General features: G+C 41.9%; 1 protein-coding gene across 1 annotated transcript in view; it reads right to left on the bottom strand.

Annotated features, from left to right (window-relative positions):
- The window catches only part of CPXM2 (carboxypeptidase X, M14 family member 2), a 64281-nt gene extending 37581 nt beyond the window's left edge, over window positions 1-26700 (bottom strand). Inside the window, exons 1-2 of the mRNA XM_062496605.1 lie at window positions 26373-26700; window positions 5705-5814 (exon numbers count right to left, since the gene is read on the bottom strand). Of these exons, the coding sequence (XP_062352589.1) occupies window positions 5705-5814; window positions 26373-26685 (423 nt within the window). The 5' untranslated portion in view covers window positions 26686-26700. The remainder of the gene's footprint in view (window positions 1-5704; window positions 5815-26372) is intronic.
- Window positions 26701-27704: the final 1004 nt, after the last annotated feature.

The following is a 27704-nucleotide window of genomic DNA, read 5'->3' as shown; positions in this document are numbered from 1 at the left end:
TTTTCCAAATAAATCTGAAGTAGAATTTAATGAAACATAGCATCTGAAGCCTTCAGAGATTTATTTTCCTTCTAAAGCCCAGGAAATGTTTGGCACCAAGCTGGATTCTGCCATAAAGAGCACAGAAGCTTTGCCATGTGGTCCTCTGAGGCTACATGTATTTTTGTGCTATTTCGTCTGTGGTTTATGTGGATTTATCATTGCCATCCGTGCAATTCCAAGAATGGATATAGTTTAAATGTTTCCCAAATGAAAACGAAGAGGTTTACAGAATTTTTCTACCCAAATGGGTGGCTCTAACTCGGAGAGGATGCTGTGGTTAATCCCTTTTCCCAGGGTGGCTCTGATGGCATCTAAAGGAAGTGCTGCAAAACACAATATACTGATTCAATTCCTAAAACTTCTCATTTTCTCAGGTATTCAGGTCTGAGACAAGGCAGCTTAAAAATTATTTGTTTTCCTACATCTACCAAGATTAAATTAAGCCCCCTATTTCTATGCAGTAACTCTGGTATTTTAAGGAGAAGTTTGTATAAAAATCAAAGGAAAAAACACAGAGAAGAAGCTATTAACAATGAGAGACAAATTCTTCAAGGTGAGCAGAACAATGGGAAAACACGAGAACACAAACACGGTCACTGACCTGAGTTATGCATTTTAAAATAAGATGGAATTTGAAGTAGCCTGAGGCTTTTAAAACTTTGCCAGGAAGTGTTAAGATCTACAGAGCACCTTGAACCAGCATCCTGCTAATCCCCTTCACACTGGGGAAATTCCACCAGTTCCTGCAGAACAAGTCCCCCTGTCTCCCAATCCCTGTTCCTTATGAAGCTGAGGGAATTTCCCATTGGTGTGATGCTCATCACAGAATAGACCTCTCCTCCACATTGCAATGAGAAGTGGAAAGCAGAAGAAAAAAGTGTGAAAAAAGTGCTGATTAAAATTAAAAAACAAACAAAAAAAAAAACCCTCCCACCTAAGTTACATTCTTGAGTATCCACGGTTTCAACTGGGTTTAAACGAGGTTAAGCTTAAATTGCGTATCAAATATGGGGAGTCTCAGCTGTCCACAGCTTCAAATACTCTGGCCTTAAATAGAGGAAAAATACATTAAAAATAAAAATAATTTTAAAAACACAAAAACAAACAAACAAACGAAACCCCATGCTGCTACTTCTCCCTGCTTTCTTATTTTCTCATATCAGCATCTCTGAAGCTAAAAAGAAAAGGTTTTTACTGGGTAAAAACAAGCAGGTATCTGTGTCTAATCAGCACAAAATACTACATGAAAAATCAATGCAAAGCTATTTTTGATTCTGAAGGAAAAAAATATTTCTGAAGGAAAAAAAACTCAAGAAATTTATGCTACAATTTCTCTTCTCAAGCTTCAAGTCTATATTTTTTTAACTTAAGGTGCTTTATTTCCCTATGGCCACTTCAAGAAACTGTTTCTATACAATAAAATCTTACAGACTCAGTCAAGTAATTAGAATTCCTATTAAATTTCTCTGGGAAAATGATCATTCTGGAGAGATGGGTACAGTTATCACCAAGTATTCTACCAAATAATACAGATCAAGATACTCAGTGAGGTGTTCACTTGAACTTTAAAAATCTATATTGAATTACTGCAAAAAGCAGATTCAAGTTATGGCATAGGTACTTAAATTATCTTCAAAAGCAGGAAACTGAAGGAGCTAATGAAAATTGGAAGCCAGGGCTAAGTCTTGGAACAAATCCCTTTTCTCTTCACAGAATATTCAAGAGTGACTCCAATTCTAAACCAGTTTGTGCTTCAATCAAATACCAAAAAAAATTCTCAACATGCAGTGTCTTATGAAAAAAACAATCCTTTTGGACAGAGAAAAAGAGACTTTTTTCTGTCACTCACAAGTAAGTTATTCCCAAGTGTGAAAGTTGAAAATTATGCAGCTAAACCAAATTAGCTGCTTATTAGGTACCCAGAAAATATGATGAAGGTTACAAATTCCCTCACAAATGATATGACTTTGCATTTTAATTCATGTTTCTCTTCCAAATTAGTTGTGTGCAAGGCAGAATAAAAACTTGCTTACAATATCAGTGTTCTAAAAGCCTTGTTCTATAATGAGGGGGAAGATGATACTACCAAAATGTATTCAAATAAAGAAAAGAAATTCCAGTCCTCTGCCACAAATCAGCTGGGGCATCAGTAAAAATACACCAAATATCAAACCACCTCTGCTTAAATTCTTTTCCATTCCCAGCAGGATGATAAAAAAAAAATTATTTTACCATAGAAGTTTGGTGGGGCGGGGGAACATTACTCATCACAGATATTTATAGCAAGCACTGCCAGTAGGGAAGAATTAAAACACACAGGCTGTGAGTAAATCTTCAATAATTTTGTCTTTTACTTGTGATTAGATAATGCAGCTTTTCAAATAAAACAGAGACCTGGAAAGACAATCATGGAACCATGGAATGGTTTGGGTAGGAAGGGACCTCAAATCCCATCCATTCCCACCCCTGCCATGGCAGGGACACCTCCCACTGTCCCAGGGTGTCCCAACCCCAATGTCCAACCTGGCCTTGGGCACTGCCAGGGATCCAGGGGATCCACAGCTGCTCTGGGAATTCCACCCTGTCCCAGGGCCTGCCCACCCTGCCAGGGAACAATTCCTTCCCAATATCCCATCTAAGTCTCCCCTCCTTCAGCTTAAAGCCATTCCCTGTGTCCTGTCCCTCCACGCCTTGTCCCACGTCCCTCTCCTGGAGCCCCTTCAGGCACTGGGATGTCTCCTTTGCACACAGCTGCCTGTGTTTGCAGGGATTGCTGTACTTGATTAATCTTCAGTGTTTGGGTTTCTCCAACCAGGAAAACGAGGAAGGGAAAGAAACAATAGTTTGACAAATTATTCAAGTTTCAACCACTCTTAATTATCGTATAAGTGACAAATACTAATGAATTTTATCCCTGAAGGCAGAGAGCCTCAGTTAATATTATTTTATGCCATGATTTGTCTTGATGATGTTAAATTACTCCTGGTTGTACCACTATTGCAGCTGGATCTCCAAAATATGGGGTTCTGCTAACATGGCTTGTGCCCTTGAGAAAATCCCACCTTAATCCCCACATTCAGGCAGGACTGGGAGGAAAATCAAGTCCCACACAATTCAAGGGCACAAGAGAAGCAGATCCTGCAAAGTCTTATCCAGTCCTAAGCCTGTCCTTCTCTGGAATAAAGCACACACAAACTGATTAATTTCATGTGCTTCAGATAATCTAAACAGGAAAAAGGGAAAAACCAAAACAAACCCTGAAAAGCATTTGAAAAACTTAATTATTCTGCAAATTCTCTGTGAATCGAGGCAGTGCCAGTCACCTGAGGAGAGCCCTGAGCTTCTCAGCTGACTTCACATCAGATGGTGAGGCTGGGCAGAGAGAGGAGTTTGTATTATTTTGGGGAGGAACACCACAGTCCCATGAACATTGTGACAGCTCTCTGGTGATACCCAGATCACTGGACAAGGGCAGCAGCCCATAAAACTGCTGTCACCATACCCAGAGCACAGCATGCTCACAGAATTCCAGTGGCACATCAGCGTGTCTGAGCTGAGCCAAGTGTTTTCCTTCAAGTACAGTTCTGAACAGCAGGAAAACACAGCAGCTGAAATCCCAGTGCCTTTTGCCTTTCCCCAGCACGCTGCAACCTCCTGTGCTGAGCAGCCAAGAGAAATCACCAGGGATCTCATTACCCACCTGACACTTCAGCCACCTGCAGGACCTGCCCCTAGTTAGAAGCAAATTCCTTCTAAATATGACTGAAATTCAGAAATCTTCATGCAGAGTAAAACGCAGCACTGAACCCCCAGTGGCAGGGACCTGCACATTGCAGGTTTAGAAAAGTTTTTGTGCTATTATTTTTTAACTAAGCCCAAAGAAAACTGTTTTTTAAAGAAAAATAAAGGCAAGCCCAATTTTTTTTTTTTTTTAACAGCAGTAGTAACCCTATGTGGTGAGGGTGTTTAGGGAACTACTCTATCTGCAGTTTCCGTAGGGGTAAAAAAAAATTGGTCTAAACTAACTTTGGGAAATTTTGGGAAGAGATGAGCGGCATTTTTCTTCTGCTTTGCTTCCCAGTAAAAGACTGTGCCCTTGGTTTCTCTGGAGATCTTATTTAGAGGACACATCAGCCATTGGTAACACTCTATTTATTATATATATATATATATATATATATATATAAAAATATAAAATATTTATTTATCACCTCTCTATTTATTTTAACACACTACCAGTGATGACGGGACTGGATGGACTCCTAGTCTAAACCAGTGTGGTCTTGTGTTTAAGTAAATTGAACTTCATGAAAACTTCATGGACAGCATGAAAAATAAGCAGCCAGAACCAACAGAGAACTCAGAGGTTTGCATCACAGTCCTTGGTTTATGCCATTTATAAACAAGACTGTAATAAAATAACTAAGCATTCCTCTAGAACCCTCCTGAATATCATCTGCATTCCATTTTTGTGATCACGAGGGGTTTTTTCCTAGCAGAAAATATCAAGTAAAGACACAAACTCCCCCAGTGGGCTGTCAAAAGACAGTAAATATGAAGGCTGCAGGTGGGAGCTCCCCTTGCACACAGCCCCATGTACTGGATTGGAAGGGAAGAGCCCATTCCCACCTCTGTGCTGGCTGCCTGCCACTCCCCCCAGCTGGCTTTTCCAAAGTGGTTCACTGAGATTTCTGACCTACTTTAATACATGAAAACAAACACTGAAAAAAAAAAAAAATTAAGAGGAGTACGTAGGTATTTTCCCCAGAGGAAAGCTCAGAGGGATGTTTGTGGACAGTGGGATTTCAACCAGGGGTGATTCCTCTCCCAGAGGGAACCATGTGGAATGGCACTGCTGATTAGAGCTCATCCCTCTTAGCCCCCTAAGCACCAAACCCCTGCAGCTGGGGAGAAGCACAAATGGGGGGGGTCTAATAATGAAACATAACAAATTAAATAAACTTCAGAGATCTTTCACTGTTGGCTCAGTGCTGATATCCTGTTTATGACTCTAAGTGTTGTGCTTTATCATGCATTTTTAGCTGGACAGACTGTAATTCAGAGAACAGCCCTGAGCAGACAGAGAACTAATAATAAAGTGGGAAACAGAAACACGAGAAATGGGAAAATGGCATTTGCAAAGCACCTAAACACATTTTTAATCTTAAACAAAAGAAGCTGAACAGCAATGTATGTTAGAGAGTTCTGAACTGAAGCAGTTTTTGGATGCCATAATCACTGTTTCTGAAAATAGACTGCCTTAGGGAAAGGGTTTCACTTGAAACCACACTTCCAATTAACCACTGTCATTAACTACAGGCAAACAACAAAGAACAAAGCAACTTGCTGTGTGAGTTTCCTTGCAGGCTGGTTGTGAAGGGAGCTGGGATGATGTGGAGCTGGGAAGGGAGCAGCCTCCACCTTTGCTTGCTCACAGAGCTCTGTCTGGATTTGCACACCAAATTTGGGCATTTTCCTAACTAGCCCACGAACCCAAAGCTTATCCATCAAACTTAGTCCCTTCTACAAGCCCAGTGTTTCCCCTTCATTTGAATTACATGAGCTGACAAAGCAGTCAGAACCAATAACTATCCACTGGTTCCCTTAATTCAGCAGCACAACCTGGAGCCGTTCTCCCACTTAGGAGAAAAATTGATGTTACCTGAATATTGAGCCTTCCTCGGTGAGCCCCGAGGCCATAGCGCTTTGCTGTGGAGGCATGGAGCTGGAAGTCAGTAATTTTTAATGTCTCTAGACCAAGTGGAGGGCAATCTACAAAACAAAAGATTGATTAAATTTTAATTAAACAGGGGGGAAAAAAATCCACCGGAACAAAACAACAAAACAACACCAAACAAACAAGTATTCAAAGTTTCTGGATTTTGGCTGGGGTCCTCCATGGAATAAAGGAGCACAGCAATGCTGAGGTCAATGAGGAATGGCAGCTCTCAGAAAATCAATGAGACAATGCAGATTTACACCGTTTTCAGGGGCTCAGATAGTTACTACTGCTTGCTCTGTGCTTCAGTTTTTCACAGATATGTACAGTATTTCCTGTCCAGAGCTTTTCAATACAAAACACCAGTAAAACGCCCTTCTAATTTTCCTTTTTGGTGTTTTCTTTTTCATCTCTTGCTTGGATTTTTCTTTTTTTCTCCTCCCTGTACTCATTCCAAGCTACTGTATGAAGTTATGTTTCTAATTAAAATCTGTTCTGGAAACTTCACTCAGAGTCCCTCTCGTTGCACAACAGCATCTGTTCCAGAGGTCTGGGAGCCCAGAGGGAGCTGGGCTCTGCAGAGGTGGTGCTTAAGCACAAACAGAGCAATTTTGAACCAAGGACCAGCTCTCTAAGCCCTAAATTCTGCACGTCCTCGAGGACAGAAAAGCAAATGCCATTACTTTAGCAAAGCACTGCTTGGAGCTTTGGCTTTGGAAGATTAGAGGTTGGGAAAAATCTGTTTCGTGATTATCAGACAAATATTTGGCTTTTTACTCACCAAAATGTCATGAGGTTATCAAACTAGGAAAGAATCACTTATGTTGGGCAAGCCCTCGAAAATCCTCACGTCCAACCACTCTCCCAGCACTGCCATGTTCAGCACTGCTGTCCCCAAGTGCCACATCCACAGCTCTGCTAAATCCCTGCAGGGATGGGGACTCTGCCCTGGGCAGTGGGAATGTACCTGAGAATCTCAACCTGGCTGTATTTAACTTTCAGGTGCAGCTTTGCATTATTAGGAACAAACCGGCAAGACATGAGATTTCCCAGGCTCCTCCTTAGTTCACAACGAACTAAAATCCCTCAGGAAAAATGACACAGGCTGTCAATTCATGCTGCTGTTTCTTTGTTCATCCTTAGGAAGTTCTCACACAAATCCAGGGCCAATAGGAGTAAAGACAAAAGCTAGAAATAAATATATTTTCTAAAGTACCAAGAGTGATCTTAGTCTTACATAACAGCTGAAATGCAGGCAGCTCCTCATTTCAAAGAGATTTCAATTCAATTATCCAAAACAGAGAAGAAACGGGATGTGCAATGAAATCCAGAGGAAGGAATAGCTGGGAGGATTTTGGTTTGATTGTTTGATTGTTTTAATTTCATTTCCTTTTAGACTGTTGCATCTTTCATCATACTCCAACTGGAAGAACTCTCGGGCTCTGACAGATCTCTACTGGGAGTAAATTACATCGTTGGGAACTGCCTGCCTTTTTTAACAAGTTTGGTCTTTAAGACAGGTTTGGAAATCAATCTCATGGTGCAATCCTCAGAATGCTTTGGCACTTTGTGCATACTCCTCTGTGAACAATCTCAACATTCCCCACACTCAAAAGTTACCCAGAACTACCTGTCCCAGGTCTGAGCTGAAAAATAAAAGCAAGCTGGTATTGCACGTTCAGTTCATAAAATATCAATTAATTCAGTGTTTATGCTGCTCCTACCAAAGCCAAGGGGTGATCTACAGGTACTGCTGGGAGTTATAAAATAAAAGCTGAAAAGTCTCAGTGTTTCACATCCTGTTCTCTGCAGCAAATGTTTATGGAGCTACCCCAGGTGTCACATCCCTGCTCCATGGGATGCACAGGCACAGTCCCTATCCACCACTGCTCTCCATTGTGCAAAACCCTATTTTGATGAAACCTTTAGGAAATGCAGTATTTTGGAGCCTGGCAGCTCCTTTCAGAGCAGGGTGAGGTTCCCTGCAGTGATATTCACCTGCCCATGCAGCTACAAGAAGCGGGTTTAGTTTTACTCTGAATAAAATGTCATTAATTCATTATAAAGCTGCAGAATTCCTGGGCTGCCTGTGGATTTAGGCTGCGAGATGGGAATTTCCAGGCCGAAAAAAATTCCCTGAGTATTTTGACGTTTATCTCAGTTTCTAGAAAAACTGAAGCTTAATAATTAATGTTCATATGGATTTCAGAGAAAGGATCTTGACTGCTCTTTATTTTTCATGGATGAATTACTTGTGTTGTCTGTGGATGCATCAGATTACCAGGCAAATATTAGGAAATGCTCAATTTAGCAGGATCTGTCAATAAAACCAAGATTGGGCTGTGACTCCAACAGGCAGAACAGGTAACTCTGATGAAAACCCTGCAATGCATTGTTCACAACACTCTCATTTCCCAGTCTGCTCAAGCCTTACAATATTCCAAGTGAAATCATGAGGATCTTTACTGTCAATTCAGTAGTATCCTGGAGTTTATTTTTTTAAAGCTATCCATATAAATTAATAGGAGAACACTGCTTTCCCTAGACTTTAGTCTGTGATTTCACTAATTAACCAAATCAAAGTTGTCTTTTGTTTTGTTGGGGTTGTTGTTTGTTTGTTTTTGTTGGTTTTGTTTTTAATTTTGGTAAGAAAAAAGGTGAATATTTTGCTCCAATACTTGGCTGAAAATTAATGAAAATACTTTCTTCCAGTGTTGGCTCCTCTTCCTCCAGTGGACATCCCAAAGTGAGAGCAGAGCAGCAGGATTTGCCTTCAAAGACCTTTAGATATTTCCATCTGTGTAACCCTCCTTGGGGTGATATTCTTGGAATCATCAAGACTATTGTTTGCAACAGCTTGGATGTATGGCATTCATTCAGTTTTCCACAAAAGAAAACTTTTTATTTTGCTTTAAAATAAAATTATGTCTTCTATTTATAGCCATAATATTTGAATATTAACACTTTAGGAATACAAATGTTTTCCACATGCATACAAAGTCCAACATCAATAAGGGGATGAAAAGAGGAAGAGGTAGACCATTAACAATTTGTAATGTACAGAGATGGTGGGGACAAATTTTTCAATATAGCCTCTTCTGATTACCTCAAATTTACTCAACATAATACAACAAAATCCGCCTGAAGTTACCATATCACTACTGGAAAAAAAAAAATTCTGAGTCTTACTGTGAATTTAATTTTGGATAAATTACTTTGTTGGGGTGTGCGTCCCTTGCTTCTAAAAGCTACTGGGGACAACCAGGACAGCCTAGCTTTGAAAAATATACAGGAAAAGAAGCTGATTTATGGCATTCATAAAACTTTACTTTTTAAAGTATTGCTTTAATATATTTTATTTAACTTGAAGAAATATTTCATGAAACAATGAAAATTTCCACTCAACCAGTAGGGCTGTCTTAATGATTTTGTACTCTCCATGCCAGTTTGAAAAAACCTCACGAAAGCTACAGAAATGGGACAGTGGGAATGACCAGGGATTGTGTGAATCCACTGCATAATGAATTCAGATGGAAACGACCCAGTTATTTGGTTGTTTCTTTAACCAGCTGAAAAATTAATAGTTATAAAACACAGGGCATTCAGCTGTAGCTTTGAGACATTGAAATACACATCCTGTGCACATAAGAATTTATTTTAAAAGTTCACCTACAGCATTTCTGGTTTAGAGAGGCAAAAAGCAAACATGAAGCTTGAAGGTGCAGGGAAGGGGCTGGTGTGGACATTTCTCCCTTCCTGGGCCATATTCAACCATGATTCTGTGTGTGATTTGCAGCCATGGGCAGGTTTTCACTTCAGAAATGGGCCATTAAAACGATGTCTGGATCAAAGGAATTAATTCCAGGCTGTAAAAAGAGACAGGGCTTGGATTCAGAGTTAATAACATTTGTCTGTGGAAGTGTGTTCTTGTGAGGATTTTACTCCAGAGTAGATTTCCTACAGCAATGCTAAATGGCCACATCTCAGTGTCCATTAATGTAAATTATTCTTCTCCCAGGAGTCCCAGCCAGGGCACCAAGGCAGTTCTGGTACCTGAGCACTGGGGGAAATTCCCTGTCCCTTAAAATCAGCAGGGGAAACACCCAGGAATCAGCTCAATCTCCACCTCATCTCTCGAAACCTGAATTCACCTCTTATTCTGGGTTTGCCTATAGCAAAACAATACCTGAATGTGGAGCTGAGCTCCCCTCTCAAGCCTGCAGGGGCTCAGTTTTCAATCTCATCGTGTGTGGGGATACCTGAAAGCAGTTTCATCCTCAAGATGGCTTTGTCCTATTGCTGCAGCATCTTCAACTGAAGCTCTGCTCAAAAACCCCATTTTTGCAGAGCCAGCATGGTTTCCCTCTCTGCTGCAGTATCATTTCAGGTGCTGTGCTGCAATTTTAGCTGTTCTCTATCACACAACTGTATTAGCAGGCAAGGAAAACACTTGTGGTCATCTCTATTGCCTAAATTATTCACTTCTTTTATTTCCTTCTGCTTTAAGTAAAGAATGCCAGGTAAGTCCAGACTGCCTTTATGGCTCTTGTATCTAATAAAGATGCATTTAGGAAATCATTCTGTCCTCCTCTTTCAGAGGCAAAGCAGACAAACAATTCTTTTACTTTAAGAGGATTTCCCATCAATTTTGGAATATGTTCAGCTTTTCAGATGGAAGGGCAGAGAGAAGCATCACGTTTCTTCTTCTTCTTCTTCAGTCCATATCATAAGAGCCACACCTGTAATCCTCTTCAATTCCAACAAGTCTGTGCTGGTCTAAGTCCTCATGAACAGAGATACTGGGATCTGGAAATGGAGAAACATCAGCTTTGTGCACTCTGACAATCTCCTCTCCCAGGGGAGACTCAGGATTTACGTCTTGTTTGAACAAAACAATTCAACGTGCAGTGAAGAGGCAAGATTGTGACTTTGCCTACAGAAACAGGTAAATTAGGCACACAAATTAGCGTGTATTTTGTGGGAAAGACTTTAATGTTCATTATACCGTCTGTACTATTCTTAGGTCATTATGGTCTTGCACAAAAAAAATTCTTAATGAGGCCAGTATCATAAATTTTGCCCCAGCAGCTAAATTTAGAGGTTTTCCTATGGAAAGTGTGGTTGGTAATTCATCTTTCAACAGCAGAAACTTTTAATTGGAACTCTGGCAAGTCTAATTTCTGTGCCTAAAGTTATGCTTAGGTCACAGGTATGCAAAGTACTTTAATATTGCAATGCACGTGCAAGGTGAAATAACAATAAAAGCACATTTCTGACAACCTTCACCTTGCTGAAAATATCTTTTAATTACTTTTCTGTGATGGACAGCCTTTGTAGGGGCTGAGTTAAACAGAGTAAGTTTTCCATTTTCTAAACAATTTGTTATATATTTTTATATATAACATAAATAATTTATTTATGAGGGCATTGGTGGGGGGAGTGGGTGGGTGCAAATTTGGTCTCTAAATGTTGCTGTTTTGAGGATGTGATCATGGAAGTGTGAAATTCCCACAGATGTTCATGACTTACACTCCACAGCTGCTATGGCCCAGCTTTTCCCTGGAAAAATGTCCTTGGATTTCCTGAGTGGTTTTCTGACTCTGCTCATATCTGAAGTGTTGCTAACAACAATTACAGGTTTCCTTTCTGGCCTGAATTCAGGCCACCAGCCACCCTACACCCCCAGATCATTTGAAGCAGCATCTTGAGGCAGCTGAAAGTTCCTCAACCACATTTTGCTCTTATTTACTTTTTCTGAAAAACCCATTCCCAGAGCACTGAGAGAGCAAAGCAAGCAAAGTGCACTTACAACAAATCCCCTGCAAAGAAGCTAAAATATTGATTTATAGTCACAGACCAAACAGCAAATAAAGAATTAAGGACATGCCAAAATTTCCTATCCTAAGAACACATTAAGTATTGGTTAATGTTGCATTGAAGCTGTATATTTTTCCAGGATAAGCAACAAATGCTGCACTGAGGTCTTCAACATCAGGGACTTCTCTGAGGAGGAAATATTTATCACAGCACTGCAACATACACTTGTGATTGCTCTTGAAGATTAAAAAACAAACAAAGAATAAATGAAGAATTATCTGGGTTCTTTGGGTCAGGACCGACATGAAACCAAATGAGATTCTGAAAATACACTTTTTCATTTTCTCCCGTTAACTTTTCCCATTTTTGCTCTCTCTCAAGCCCAGGTTGTGGCTGGCTCGAGATGCAACAAAACATTTCGCAGGAAGAGCTTCTGTTCTTCCTGGCACAGCTGGAGGCAGGAGTTTCCAGAGTGCCTGGGAGTTTTCTGGCCAAGCCATCAGACTCAAGATGTTCATCTAAATTCCAGACATTACATTCACTCCCTGAGCTGCCTTCTGCTGCCACCAGGCTGGCAGAGGATGGGATCTGTGATGTGGCAGCAGGTACCCTCCAATTTGTACCTGTATCTGCAAAGATCTCCTCTCTCTCTGCAGAGAAAGTATTTAATTTAATCACTCTGAAGAAAACACATTTTCTTTAGTGGCCAAAAGAACCCAGCCTGAAAAATATCATATAAGTTCTTAACTTTTATTATGAGCTTTGACAAAGGCTGAATTTTGTGCTATTAATTTTAAAATGTATCCTCTGATGGTTTTATTCTGAAGCAGAGGGTGAAGACTTTCTGTAATTCCTGCTAAAGCCACAACACTGAGTACAACCATCAAAAATGAGAACCATCCTCTTTTTACCAGAGCCAAAAACAGACTTAGCCAAAAAAATGGAGAACAAAACTGAGACAGACCACTTGCACAATGGCTGGGTACAGGACAAAAATTACCATTAAAAACACATCTTCATGCCAGAAATAGCTAAAAATACCAGGTCACTGAGGTGTACTGCAAGAGCAAAGATTCTACACTGAGAGCATTAACTGTAGCCATCAAAAATAAACATTAAAACTTGGAATATTATTAACAAGTATAAAAGCAAGACAGAAATAACTCTGATCTTAAGACACAACCCTGGCTCAATAAATGAGACATCTTAGAAGAGCTCAAGTTTAACCATATTAGCAATCCCATTTGAGTGCATTTTACCAAAAATAGGATAAATATATAAGAAGTTGTATAAAATTGGCTTCTGGTGCAATTATTCCCCTTCCCCTCCACGAGAGCTGTAGTAGGAATTTTACACAGCAGTAAATATATCCAATATATCCATAACTGGTATAGAACATTCCCTGGGCAGAATGACAGCACAGTCATGAAATCCCTAAAACATAAATAAACTGGAAAGCATCTATAACTCCTGGTCCTAGAAATACACTTTTGCTCAGAATTCTGGCTGGTTTTTTTTTTGAGGATTTTGCAACACAGTCATGCTTTTGGGGAAAAAAAAAAAATCATGAACTTGAGGTGGCCCAAAGGAAGAATCCAAGTGGGAGGACACAGGAAAGGGGCTGCAAATGCTCCACGCTGAGAATCAGAATTGCTTACCTGTGGCTGAGATACACAAGAATGGCTTCAGAAATTCTCTGGAAACACCTAATTCCACTGCAATAAATGGCACTACTCTGGTATCACCCAGCTTTCACCTTCTCACACTCCCCAGCACACCCATGAAGCCCACACACATGGAGCAGGGAAAACCTGAGAAACTGTAAAGTTCTCCTTAGTTGTGACGAGCCATTAAATTTTATCCCCACTGCTACAGACACCTCCACTCCCAAGTGCTAAATTTACACTTGTGTAAGACTGAAATCAGCAGCTTCCCAGTCAGTTCCACTTAATGTTATTCACATTTTAATCCAGTTAAGCTCCAGCACAGACAAAACTGTATTTTTTTTACTTCTCAACAAGGCAGAAAATTAGTTGAAAATGATACCAAAACAGATGAATTGACTTCCTTCGATGATGTAGCTCAAAGCCTAACACCAGTAAATCACGGATGTGGATAGAAGCACTTGGCTCTTCAGTTTTGGGTTTCATAGGCTGTTTGCTCCCCGTTTAGGTTTCTGACTTAGCTCCTGATGTGAACCAGAAAACTCCAGAGCCACACTGATGGAGCAGCATGAGCTGTGCCTTTAGGCAGCCGAGAGCCATAACTCATCTCAGCTGAGAGCTGTCGGCTTTCATGTTTTTATTGTTAAAGTTAAAAATACTCGAATTGCCAACAGAGTGCAGAGTAGCAGCAGTCTATATCTGCAGTGAGACCTGGGTGAGGATCATCCTTCTGACCTCATCATCAGTCCTCTGCTGCCTTGGGAAAAACTCATCCTTGTCAATCTGAAACCTTCCCAACAACGTGCTGCTCCTCAGTGATGCCACCGAAGTTTGAACACAGGCTGCAAACGCAGCTCCTCGCACAAGCGACAGCCTCAGACGTGGGCTGGGATTGCCAAGCCCACCCTCAGCCCTTGGAATTCCCAGCCCTTCTCCTCCAGCAGCTGAGGGAGCATCGCTGGGAGGCTCTGCTCCAGCCCCAGGGTCTCTTGGAGCTGTCACCCTGCCCTCCCTCCCTGCCCAGCCCTCTGCCAGGCTGCACATCTGCGAAAAATACTCAACCTATAAAAGGAGCCTGTGACAGGAAATACCTCAAACCAATCCAGCTTGGGTTTTTATAAAGTGTAAGATCTGAGTTTTATGAAGACCTGGTGTGTGCTCTAGCAAGTTTAGACATTCACACACTTTTTGTTTGTTTGTTTCTAGCATCACATCTGTTGTTATTATTCCATAGGAAATAATAAGAGAAATTAATAATTACAAACACTTCTCATAAGGTATACAGGTTTTATTAGTGCCTGGAGCTGCTGCTCAGACAGTGATCCAGGGGAAAGTTGTGTTGTTACAATAAACCTGAACTTGAGCTTGAAAAGGAATCAGTTTGTAAGTTCTAGAGCAGAGTAACAGAAAAAATGAGTTTGCTTGGGTTTTCCGCTTCTCACTTAAGTACTCTTTTTTTCATTTAACTGATTATTCATTTGATAGACTGTGTATTCTTTGAATAGACAGAATTCTTTGAATTCTTGAATATTCTTTGACACACAGTTCCAAGACAGCACTAAAATGTCAGAAGTAACTTCCACAATTAAATCCCAAAGAGTGGAAAACTGCTTCAGTGGAGGAGGAAAAAAACTGGCCAGGTGCACATAGAAAATAACCAGAGGTTCTTTAGATATATCCAGAAGTGCAGAAAAGCAAAAGATTTAGGAACTCATATAACAGAGCTTTCTTGTTTCCTTTTAAAGCCCACTATGTCCAAGCTGTTTTACCCTTGAGAAGCACCCTGAGAGCAGAGGATTTAAGAGTTCAAAGCATCAAAAAGCAACATTTCAAAAAATAAATATCTGAGATCTGAGAAAATCAAATCCAGGCCTGGGTTGAAGTATGAGTACCCTCTTTTATTAAAAAAAAACAAACAAAAACAAAAACAAAAAAAAAAAAAACCACAGAAACACTACACCCCAAACCAAACCCTAGAAATAAAGAAAGAAAAGAGGAGTGGAATTGTAGGGGTGCATGAGGGAGGGTTCCCTTGGGAAGAGCTCTCTAATTTGCATGTGGGCTCATTTAGGGGACACAGACCCCAGGACAGCACAGGAATCCCACTGCAAAACATGGAAAATCTGAGGACAGAGCCCAGCTTGCAAGGGGAACCAGTTCATCCCCAAAGCAATTTTAGAGAAAGGCATGATTTTTGAGGAGCTCAGAAAGACCCCTCTGCAGCCAGGCTCTCCCTTTCCCACATTTCATCAGGTGTGATTCCCTGAGTTTTTGCTCATCTTCCCAAGGATTTCAGCTCTCAGGTAACTTTTTAGCTTTCATGTGTCTACTGTGAAGATGACATTTGGATGCATCAGAGTCTCTCTGTTCAACTTCCCCCTCTCTACCTGCCTTCAAACTAATAATGAAAAAGTCATCTTATGGAAATAACTTAATAAATATTTTAAAATGCCTCAAGCCCAAGCAAGCATCAGGAATCCGTGGATTTAAAGGCTTGGCTGTTATCTTTTTAATTCTGAACACTCAGCATTTTCTCAAGGCTCTGAGCTTCCGGGCTGCCGAAAGAGAAATGCTAAAATTGAGAAAGACATTGCTTCTGGGTATCTCTGAGAGGATTGCAGGGAAGGTTTGGAGCTCAAGCTGGGAAATTGGTGTGAATCTCCGGCTCCAAGCTATGGAGCAAAGGAGATAAAGCAGTTCAAGCAAGGTTCAGACAAATATCTCCAAGGGTGGGCACCTCTCCAGCCCAAATGACTGAGTGTTCAGAGCTCCTTTCTCCTTGTTCCAGCTTCCTACGGTCCTGCAGCTTTATGCAGCCTGCAAAAGATTCCCAAAATTCATTCTGTCCAAACACCTTTTCTGCTTTGTTTAACAATTCAGCTGTGGTCCAGCAAAGACTCATGATCACAGGCTCCACATTTGGCACATTGGAGGCCTCACTGGTGAAAAGCAAAGTCAGGAGCTCCAGATGAATTGGAATATGAGTTATTAGTGAGCACAGAACTGACTGCATTCATGTCTGCTTGCTCCAGGCTGAAAGCACAAAAATCCAAGCCCAAGGCAACGCATTTCCCAGCCCGTGGAGCCAAGGAGGAATGTTCAGGAGTGCGTCCAGATAAACTCTAATTTTTACCAGTTGCCCTGTGAGGTTTGACACGCTTTCCCTGGAGAAAAGTGCCCACATTTGTCACCAAGAGATTCATCTCCACTGCAAAACATCAATGTATTAATATGAAAAGCTCAGGTCATGATTTGGGGCTTATTAACTCCAGTGCTGCCTCGGAGAATCTATCCTCCTTCCCATCCACAGGAGCCAAAAGTATTTGCTAAGTACAGGTGTTCTGCACTTGAAAAGCCATGGAATAGGGAAAGCTTCAAGGCAAGCTTCCCTGAGCTTATAACTCCTCATTTTTCCACTTCCTAATTGGAAAGGAAAAATACCTGATTCAGGATTAATGAGCAGAAATATAGAAAGACTCGCAGAGGAAAAGTTCTGTGCTATTTTCTGCCCACTTTTTCAAAGAGCTCTGTGGCACTTTATGTGCACTAACTCCATACTAGCACTTTTTTATCTAGCATTTTTTAAAGTTTCCCATTTTATTCCTCTTGTAAGACAGCAGGGGGATCTACATGTTTGATTGCCATTTGACTTGTATTCAAGCACCAAAAAAGCCAAGCAGATATTTGGAATATGGAACAAATCAGATGTGCCTGCAGGATTTTGTATCCCACGTGGCAGCAGCCTCGGATCCCACACCCCTCATTCCCACAAGTTTGGCAGCTGAGGAATTTATCCATTTTCTTCTCTGAGGCTCATGCCTTTCACCCATCTCTTGGCTTCTGCAGTACCTGGACTCACTTTGTCAGCATCTGCCAAGGTCTTTGGAAGAACACGCAGAGATCACTCACATTTCTGATTCTGTGTGATCCCCCCGTCCTTTGTTCCACTACCAGATGGAATCAAGGTTTTCAGGGTCCCTTTTTGTCACTTCCATGTATCTAATGAAAGGCAGAGGAGCTGGTCTAGATCCGAGCCACTCATATGGGGAGACTGCAGGAGTTCTGCTGAGATCCAGAATGATCCAGAGGAGCCTGAGGAACAAAATATCCCCCAGGAGAGCTGTCAGCCACTGTTCTTTGTCTTAGCTGGGGTGTGTGCTGGGCCTGGCTACTCCTCTCCTCATCCCTCTATTCCCCAGCAGTGTAAGAGCTCTGGCCTCACCTCAGGAGGGGAAGCCTCCTGCTCCAGGGACATGCACTGAAGGCTGGAGCACATCCCCATGTTCTTGGGTAAGCCCCATCCAGTAACAAATCCAAATCCACTCCAGAGTTACCATGGGAAATTCCAGCCTCCCCACCAGCCATCTATATAGACCACATATAGCCCAGATTTACTTCTGGCAGAGCTCTCGTTGGAATTTTTGGTTGGAATTTAAAGACAGTGCAGTCTGCACAGTCTGGGATAAAACTGGGTCTGTCCTCTGGGATAGGGTACTTCCCATCCAGCCTGTGATGACAGACACAATTCTAAACTGTTGCTGAAATGCCTCCTGTAACTTAGAATCACAGAATCGTTAAGTTTGGAAAAGACCTCCAAGATCATCCAGTCCAACCTTTGACAGTATTTTTTTCAGTACATGAGCAATTAAGGGAAAAAAAGGAGAAAAATCCTGTTGTCAAGCGCTGAAGTTCTACTTCTAGGCAATCACACAGAAAAGGCTGAAATTGCAGTTTCTGTTACCAATCAGGGAAGCATTTTTGGGAAGGCTGAGATTTGGTCCCTTGCTTTCAGACATCCTCTGTCTTGTGCATGAGGAAAATTCAGAACACTGTTGAAAATTATCTTGAGGGGAGAAAAAAAGAGTGTGCTCAGGCCAAATCTGCCCTAAGGGGTGGTTGGTTGTACCAGAGGTGCAGAGTGCTGACATCCAGGTCTTCCAAAATACTTTGAACTGTTCCCTTCCTTCAACAGATGTTTTAGGAGCACCCTGAAAGTCATGAGGAGCCATAATCCTCTCACCATAAACCACTGTAGCTGAAGGGGAGAATTTAAAAATACTCTCTTTTCTGGGAAAGAGGGACAAAGATGGGTTTCAGTTTGCTCCCACTGCAAACAGCACAGTGTGTCTTGTCCTGTCCCAGCACACCAGGGTGGATGGGCTTGGCATTTCCCCTAAATCCTGGATGTGGGAAAGGAAGGGGATGCTCAGCCTCACTCTGTGCTCCCCCTTTCAAACACAACTCCCTTGAAAAGGGAGACTGCTCCGCTTTCTAAAGTTCAAATGGGAAAACACTAAAAAGCAAATCTGGGGACAGTGGGGACTGCAGACCTCCTGGAAAACAAGCAGGGACATTTGGGCTTCACCTTCAGGTGAGGGTTCACCCTAGGTCCCAGCCAGAAGGATTAATCCCATAGAGACAAAATGAGGGGAAGCAACAAGAAAAACCACTAAAGTTGTGATACATGGGAGAGTAGGGAAGAAATCATCTTCAGGAATCCAAATAACCTAAGCAAGAAAATCAGATTTAGGAAGGTCTATCAGCCACTGTCTGGACGATCTGCTGAGGTTCAAAAGAAAGAATCAACAGGAATAGAGGACTCTGGTGCTTTATCCAACTGAGTCCCACTGTCAAACTTCCAGAATTGCCTTTTTTTTTTTTTTTTTTTGGTTTATAACCACAGATACACACATAATTCTTTACTATCAACTTCATGGAAGATCTCAGTTGGACTTGGTCTTTGGGAGTTACACATTATAGGAGAACAGTTTTACCAGGCACATACCTTAAATAATTCACCCGCAGCTCCAGCCTGATGTACAGTCACACAAGAAGTCTGTCTAGCAATTCATTAAAAAAAAAAAAAACACAAAATAAATCTGTAAGTAATCAACCCCCCCTCTATAAAAAAAGAACTCAATCACTTCCACTATCCACTTTGACAATAATATTTTCTATGTCAGCAGCTAGAAGCTATAGACCACATACACTTTGCAACAGAAAGTAAAAGGACATGTGACTGATCTATGTTTAACTCATGTACACATCTTTTACTGTGTCCCTTGCTTGGCATGCTGGATGCAGCAGCACTTTTGCAATTACAGCATCCCGCTAATGCTTGTGTGATAGAAGGAGCAAAACTCTATTATTCAGGTTATTCATTATTCTGTTACTTACAGGCCTGTACAGTTACAGGTAAATAACCACAAAGAAACAGAAGATTAATCCCATATCTGGGGACTTTCACTCCTAAATCAACTCAGCTCCAGCCACGAGTCACAGCTACTGGAAGTCACTGTGGTCCTCTGAAGCTTGCCAGCTTTTTTTCACTTTTCTGCAATGTCAAATCCAAAAAAAAAAAAAAGCCCCACAGAGCCCAGGCAGGGCAGGTTTGGGGGCATTCGTGTGTTAGAATAGGAAATGATTCACTCTTCCTAAGCCAAGAGTAAAATTAGTTTCTCCACTTCTGACAAAGCAGTATTATCTCATGCAATTCTTTGAAATGTATTGTTATAAAATATGCTTCACACTGTATTGGGGCAGATTCCCATTTATAAGACAGCTCCTTAAACAGCCCTCCAGAATCATAAAGTCACTTAAAGCCTTTTTTTGTTTGCAAAAATGATGCAAATCACAGGGCAAATAAGGAATGAATCCCTTGTCTCCATTTTAACCCATAATAAGGTGCTGCAAAGCCTTGCACACTACCACTGGGATGCTCCCCAGCAGAAGGGAAGTAGTTTATGTCCGAAAGAGGAATTTAGATATCTATCAGCAGACTCACCAGAGTATCTTTTGTTAATTCAATTCAGGGCTGGAGGGATTAACAGCTAAAACCAAGCACTCTGGAGATGCCTTAAGTGATCCACAGCTCCCTGTGATGCCTCCACAGGCACTCTGACTCCCTGAGTCACCATCTGGCATCTCTTCATTATTCTTGTTTTTCTCACCTTTTTTTCGTTGCCATTTTTAGCTACGGGTAGAAAAGAGAAACAGTTTTCCTTTTACATCTGTCAGGTTGATTTAGCACTGCCTGTCGAGTGCATGAAGAATAAAATGCCTTGCTCCTCTCTGGTAGGGCTCCATCCCTTCCAGCACATAGCAGACACCCAGAACACCTTGCTCTTGCCCACACTGGGATGTTAAAATCGCAGGGGGATGGAATCAGAAATGTTGCTTTTGCTGTGCCGCAAGGAAATTATAAATGTGGCTGCATCAGAAGTAATGAATTAACACTGCAGTGTGTTTTACTAATGGTTTAATGTAGGCGTTTCTCATTGCTTGATTAGATAGGCAAACATCACACCAAACACCTTTTGGAATAGCCAGAATAAGGCTCCAGGGGAGCAAGGCTTGACTTGAAAGATGCAGGAATTTGTGGCTCAGGAATCCTCACCAGGAAATAACCAGACAGCAGCAGTGGTGGAGACCTGCGTTTGGGCTGGCCATTTTCCTCTGAACACCCTCATTTCATTTTCCAGGTACTGAATTTAAAAGCGCATTTTAAAAGGCAAGTCATTTTGACTGCATCAGAGCTTTACTTGTTCCCATCTTCCTGGAGAACCCGGTGTTAAAGGCACATCTTTATATTTTCATCAGCCAAATAATCTCACCTCTCGTGAGACATCACCTCACCAGAGGCCTGACATGAAGACCAAATCTAGAGCATCCTGTTCACAATAACAATAAAATCACAGACAACCACTGTGTGAATATGACACTTAAATCCCAACTCTATACTCACACCACCAGTCTTTTGTAGTTTGCTTTTTACACAGACAGTGAATTGGGCAAGACTTAAAAATCCCAGCTCAGATACTGAAAATTCAGGAAATTACTTCTTCTGCACCACAGCCTCTACTTCCACTACTTCATCTTTCTGACAGATTTGAAGCTCATGTAGCTGACAAAAATCTTCATCCCAAACCCAAAAGAAATAAGTGAAATTTGGTTGTGAGCCATGAGTTTGACCTGTCTAGCCAGCTCACTGAACAGATAATAACATTAAACCCCAAGACTGAATTCAGCTAATGAATGTCTCATAATATGCTGGCATTTCAGGAACTACTCTAGGCTCAGGTTGAGACTATTAAAATCTATTCAGTGAAATCATCCCCTTTTTAAAGGGATGTTTTTAAAGAGACATTTTTCTCACCTTAAACACGAGGTTGAATTCAGAGAAGGCAGCTAGAAGAATTATCTTTGAAAGTGGTTTCCTCTGGCATAATCAAATGTGTTTATTCCCATTTTTTTCTTTCTCATGTTACATTATTCATTGAAGCCATGGGTAAGGAAAGATGCTAATCAAAAAGGTTTGGCCAATTTTGAGCCTATTGCTCATTATTCATTCTTAGTCATCCCTTGTCCTCTTTTGTTGTTACATTCTTTAAAGGACGGGCTCTTAAATGGAATAGCGAACATTTCATTATTCTGCATAATTTAGGTGTGCTGAGGAGAAAATAGAGGCTGGTAGATGAAAGAAAGCTCATTAAAAGCCACATTGCTTGTCACATATGGCAATTAGGATGCAATGCAGGTTATATTAAAATTCATGGGATAGCCACCTAGGGCCGGGAGGTTCATTCTTAGAAGTTCCTCTTATGAGAAGTTTAAGCAAAAGCTTTAAAATTAAAATCTGTGTTGTAGGTCACAGGAGTGCTCCACTTTGGGCTGCTCAGAGAGGGAGGTTTAAGAAAGGGGATACCAAAGGACTAGAAAAGAGCTCTGGTGGTTCCCCAGCACATGGGAAATTCTGTGCTGGTGTATTTTGGTGACCAGGTCTCAAGTGATGTCAGTTCAATGCTTTATGTGTCACTCTGCCATTTCTTCTTTCTAGTGAACAGAATCACCACGCAAATGCCAGTGACACCCCAAACCTGTCATGTTTTTAACTTCACACACTCTTCAGATCCTCGCCTCCATTTCGCACCAAAATATCTCCAGTTTTTCCTGAATAACAACCCTGTGATTCAGCTTTCCCTCCTCATTCACTCACTGATCTCCCTTCCAAGCTTTCATTATCTTAATAAACATCTCAATTAAAGTACTATCAGTCCATTTTTATAAATCCAGATTCTCGCTGCTGGATTATTTCCATGTTTGCCCGCACTGTCCATTTTATCCTGTCCTTGCCTTCCATCACTGACTCCTCCTCATACACATGTCCCAGAAAAGACCTGGCCCAGCCTGAGCACCGCATGAATTAAAAAGAAATAACAAACCAAACCCTTTAAGAATTGCATTCTTGAACAGGTGGTGAGATTGCAGAAAAATAAACAAATATGGGGCAAGTAAACACTGCTGCATCTGAGGAGTTTCATCAAGCCTGGGGAAAGCACCAAATGAGATGAGACAAAGGAAATCCTGATTTCAGCTAAACACAAACAAATGTGCATAGATCAAACACTGGGAGAACTCTGAAATACAGAACAAATGTGCTCCAAGCCCCACTCTGAGCACTGCCATGCAAATAAACATCATTACTTTATTTTCTAAATACATTCAGAATTGAGGTATGGCTCTACAAGAACGACAAGTTTAAGTTTTGTAGATAAAATCAAAATAATTACAGACTGAACTGTGGTAGATTTGGGCCACATTGGGGAGTGTTATTGGGCATCTCAGCCCCATAAATCTCTTGATGATGAATTTTTGCCTGTAGTCAGACCCCCAGACTCTGAAGGGAGCTGCCCCACAGATGGTAGCTGAGGCACCATGTATCAAACTCTATTAAAAGCCTCATTAAAAGAAAAACACTGACATTAACAAGACTCTTTCCACTGATTTGAATGGGCTTTGGACAGAGGCCTGTGCAAACAAGGATGGAATTAGAAAATGGAAATCTGTTTATATACACAAAACCTGTCAATCCAAATGTTTGCCTTCCAAGGATGACCTAGTACCACTTAGTTTATGAGGCATTTAAAGGGCAAAGAGGCAGATAGATACTCTTAACTTTTACCTGAACTGACTATTTGCAATTGACTATTGATTCTAATATTTTAAACAAAAAAATCACAAACCCACGGGCATCAACTGGATTCCTTTCTACATGAATATTTCACAGATTGCAAACATCTATATTCTGGCCACCTTCAGTAATTAGCTGAAATAAATGGAGTGTGTGTCATCAGTTTAGTGCCATGTCCTTGAGACTGCTCCATTTGATTTCCACTTTGATTCAAAGCTGGGGTTGATCAGGACCAGCTGCTCAGCCAAAGGGCACATCACACATTCCCATTCCTCCTCCTTCTCCTTCCCAGCTCCCAGCCAGGCTATTGTTTGTTACAGCTAATTAATCCCGCATGTCCTGCCAGCCAGGGAGCCTCACAAACCCCAAATTTTGGTATTTACTGCATGTCCAGTAAATTAATTCCACTTCTGGAGAGATGCATAAACACAGTTGTGTACATGTAAGCACAACACACACTCTTACCCAGCCAGATTTATGGCTGTTATTATTATTGGTATCTGTTTGACAGCTGCTATTATTATCTCTAACTGGCCTCTTACTATCCAAATGTGAGTAAATGTAGGTATGTGTTAGTATTTAAACATCTCTGTGAGGGTCTGATTTTCAGATCTTCATTCCAAACTGATTCCTGGTGACATGGGGACATGGCGCTACGCATTCAGAGTTACTGCCCTGGCAGGACCTTGCCCTTGCCTGCCTCTGGCTGAGGAGAAAAGAGAGATTTTAAAATACGATAGACAGAACTTTTAACACTGCAGCTCAAACTGGCTGACACTTCCTGCTGAAACCCTCCTGTTTTCACTCACATCTGGAACAAGTGGTGCCCGTTCTCCTCGCTGGCTGTTCACCTCAGGGCTTACTGTGCCTCTTGCAGTTCAAATTGTTCAGCTGCTCCCAGGGAAATCCACTGAATTCTCCCATATAAATAAATCCAGCGGCCAGTTTGCTGAGTTGATGTCAATCACCCATATCCTGCATCGAGCAGGAGTTTGGTGGAGGAGATCTTTTGCTTGTTGCACCTCTGGCTATTTTTTTCAAAGCTCAGAGGCTTCGAAACCTCTTCCTGCACATGGTTGGTGGAAGTTTGGAAGCTCAGCTGTGTCCAAAGAGACCAAACTTGCTGTTGGAAGGAGGGACTGAGCCATTTCCAGCTGCTTTTGGTGATGCATCTCAAGCATCTCCCCCTGTGCTCAGTGCAGCAGGTGGGGAACGAGGATGATGCCTGTCTGTAAAGATAAATGAACTTTGCCCTCATGGATTGGATTCTGTTCTCATCACTGTCATGTTTGGAGCAAGTGTGAATCCCCAGGTGCTGGGAAAATTGGGAAAAGCCAACAGGGAAGGTGAAAGCAGAGATGAACCACAGAGCATCCCACCACAGGATGGAAATCTCAATTGTCTCCACCACAATGAGGAATCAAAAACCTAATTACAGAGCTTTAATATCCAAGCATTTCCCATGATCATGAATTTAGATTATAGAGTGGTTTGGGTTGGAAAGGATTATAAAACATCACCCAGTTCCACCCCTGCCATGGCAGGGACACCTCCCAGTGTCCCAGGTGCTCCATCCCCAATGTCCAACCTGGCCTTGGGCACTGCCAGGGATCCAGGGGATCCACAGCTGCTCTGGGAATTCCACCCTGTCCCAGGGCCTGCCCACCCTCCCAGGGAACAATTCCTTCCCAATATCCCATCCATCCCTGCCCTCTGGCAGTGGGAAGTGGTTCCCCCTTTGTCCTGTCATAATCCACCTGATTCCATCTGTGGAGGTGGAAAGCAGAGCCTTTTCCCCCTTAATTTAAAAAAACAAACAAATGACAGATTGCTGATCTCATGTAGACTGCAGTGACCTTAATGAGATAATAAACGTGGTAAGGCAGTCCTTGAGGTGGTTCAGGCAGTGTCATCCCCTTGGGGAGCTGCTGGCCCTGAGGGGACAGGGACATGGATGTCTCCTGTCTCTGCTCCCCAGACAAGGTGCATGTGCCACCACCCTTCATTTCTTCTGCCTGGAGTTACCCTGACAAGCCACGCTCCCTGCCCCACAAATGGTTTCCCAGCTGTTGGAAATTACATTTTCTTATCACTATTTATTAGTATAAAAGCCCAAATTTTTGCTGCACAAACGCTAATTAATTTCTGTTAATGTTAACATTAAATTTAAAACATTTTGTTTGCTATCTGCTGGGTGTCACTGGACAAAGTTAAAGCCACTCCACAACCCCTGATCCCCTGTTTCACTGCACTGATGGTTCTAAATCACAGATTTTGTGTCATATGCCCCAGTCATTAACATGAAGTTTCCTCCTGAAGTAAAGAGAAGTTCAGCTGTAGGGGAGTGAGATTTAGCCCCAAAATTTTACAGCTCTAAAGTTCATGGACCAAACTCACAAAGTATCCCAAACCAGCAAAGTCCCTACCAGACAGTCAGGGAACACAGAAAGGGATTACTCTTTTGGGGTTGTGCATCAGGTGTTAATGGGAACAAGTGGGTGGTAAAAGCTGACCAAGTTTCTGCAAACTTCAGAAAATGGAATTAAGGGTGGCACCTTTTATTAGAAGGTGTTTCTGTTGCTGTCTAATTTCTTTACTTAACTGGTCAATAATCAAATTGAGCTCGTTAGGGCTTAGTCTTTACCAGGAAAATCTCTGTTTATGTATCTTCCTCTGGAGGGCTTCAAAGTGAAATCTCCGAGAAATTCCCAGGTTTAGAAGCGAAATTAATTCAGCAACCTCCCTTAGATGAAAGTGACAAGGGGTAAGGTGTCACTATATATAATCACCTTTTACTATGAAATCTGTTCTTTGGCTTATAGAACAGCAGCTTTCACAGCAAGCCAGTTGCCAAGTGTAATTAAGAATAATTAAGAAGGAAAAGACCACAGACTAGCCGGAGTACAGCAGAATTAATACATTCCGACTCTTTAACTCTTTCCCTTTCAAGTGAAGAGATTGTTCCAAAGCATGTAAAAGTTCTGCAGGTCTGTTCTGTGGGACACTAAAATTTAATGCGTTGTCATCATCATCACCACAACCGCATTTATTGTTATTATTACCAAGACTGCCATTAACTGGATATTCATTAGTGCTAAATGTCACAGTCAGCGTGAGATTCAACAGGCTCCGAACTCTGGAGGAGAAGGTGGAAAGTTACCTGGTGACGTTTCAAGAACGGATTTTCCTTTTTTGTTGCTTTTCTTCTGTTTTAACTCCTTCCTGCTCGGTTTGAACCTTGGGTGCTCCTCTGTCTCTGCAGCCCGGACAGGTCCTTCCCCCCCGGGTTGCTCCGTGAAAGGAAAGAACTCTTCCCCAGGATACGGAAAGGAGTAATAATGATCCCTGCTGGTAATTTCCTGCAGGTAGTAATCCTGATCGTCCACGGGGACAGCCCGGGACACATCCGCGAGCAGTGCCAGCCCAAAGGTGCAGAGAGCGAGGCAGAGGCCGGAACGGCCGCGGGCGATCATCGCTCGCTTCTCGCGGCAATGCCGGAACTTTCTCTGGAGAGAGGGAAGAGTTCGGGCGGCTGGGAAAGCGCCGCGGGAGCGGCGGGGGAAGGAGCCCGGGGCTGCGGGCAGGGGGCACAGCCGGACGCTCGGACGGACAGCCGGACCGACGCACGGACACCGGGCAGGTGCGGTCCCCAGCTTTCCTGCCCTGCAGCTGCCGCCCTCTCCCGAATCCCGAGCTCCGCTCCGTCCCCGGGCTCCTCGCTCCTCCTGCGCGCGGCTCATCCAAGAGAGCGCTTATTCCAAGAAAAGCCAACTTGGCAGGCAGCCTTCTCCTCCCAGCCCCTGGGCAGAGCGATTCCCTGTCCCGGGACACGGGGGCGGGCAGCAGAGCCCGTGCCTGGCCGGGGTCATCGGCTGGCACCGCCACCCCGGCCACGCAGACGATCCCCGTTCCACACAAGTTATTTATTCCCTTTTGTGGCGCTTTATTGGCCCCCACACCTTTTTACAATGTAGGATCCATCTCCAGCAAGCATCAGTCTCAGCCTCGCTTCTTTATATTAGTTTATATACATACAACAAAAAGACCCCTCTGTAACTTATAAATATAAAATATCTGACTTTTAATTTTATGTTTTTTTATTTTAAAATATCTATATTTTAATTTACAGATATAGAACTATATTTTATATATATACATAGTTATATCAATTTATAGTAACTTACACTTTACTTATAAACTTTAAGTTACTTACAGTAACATCAATTTCCAGTAACTTAAACTTTATTGTTTAAATAATATCATTTTGATCATGCAGCTTTAGATATACTTTGCAGTAGCTTATTATTTTATAGCAACACAGAGCAAGCTATCTATAACTAATACAACTCAACACATCTCATGTCCCAAGTTATAATTTATATTAGTTTGCATACATGCAACAAAAAAAATCTGTATAATTTATAGATATAAAACTATATTTTAATTTATGGATATAGGACCATATTTTATATATCTGTAGTTATCTTACTTT

The sequence above is a fragment of the Cinclus cinclus genome, chromosome 7, assembly GCF_963662255.1.
Source record: "Cinclus cinclus chromosome 7, bCinCin1.1, whole genome shotgun sequence".
Taxonomy (NCBI): Eukaryota; Metazoa; Chordata; class Aves; order Passeriformes; family Cinclidae; genus Cinclus; species Cinclus cinclus.
Note: the sequence above shows the minus strand (reverse complement) of the source record. Positions and strands in the feature narration are given on the sequence as shown.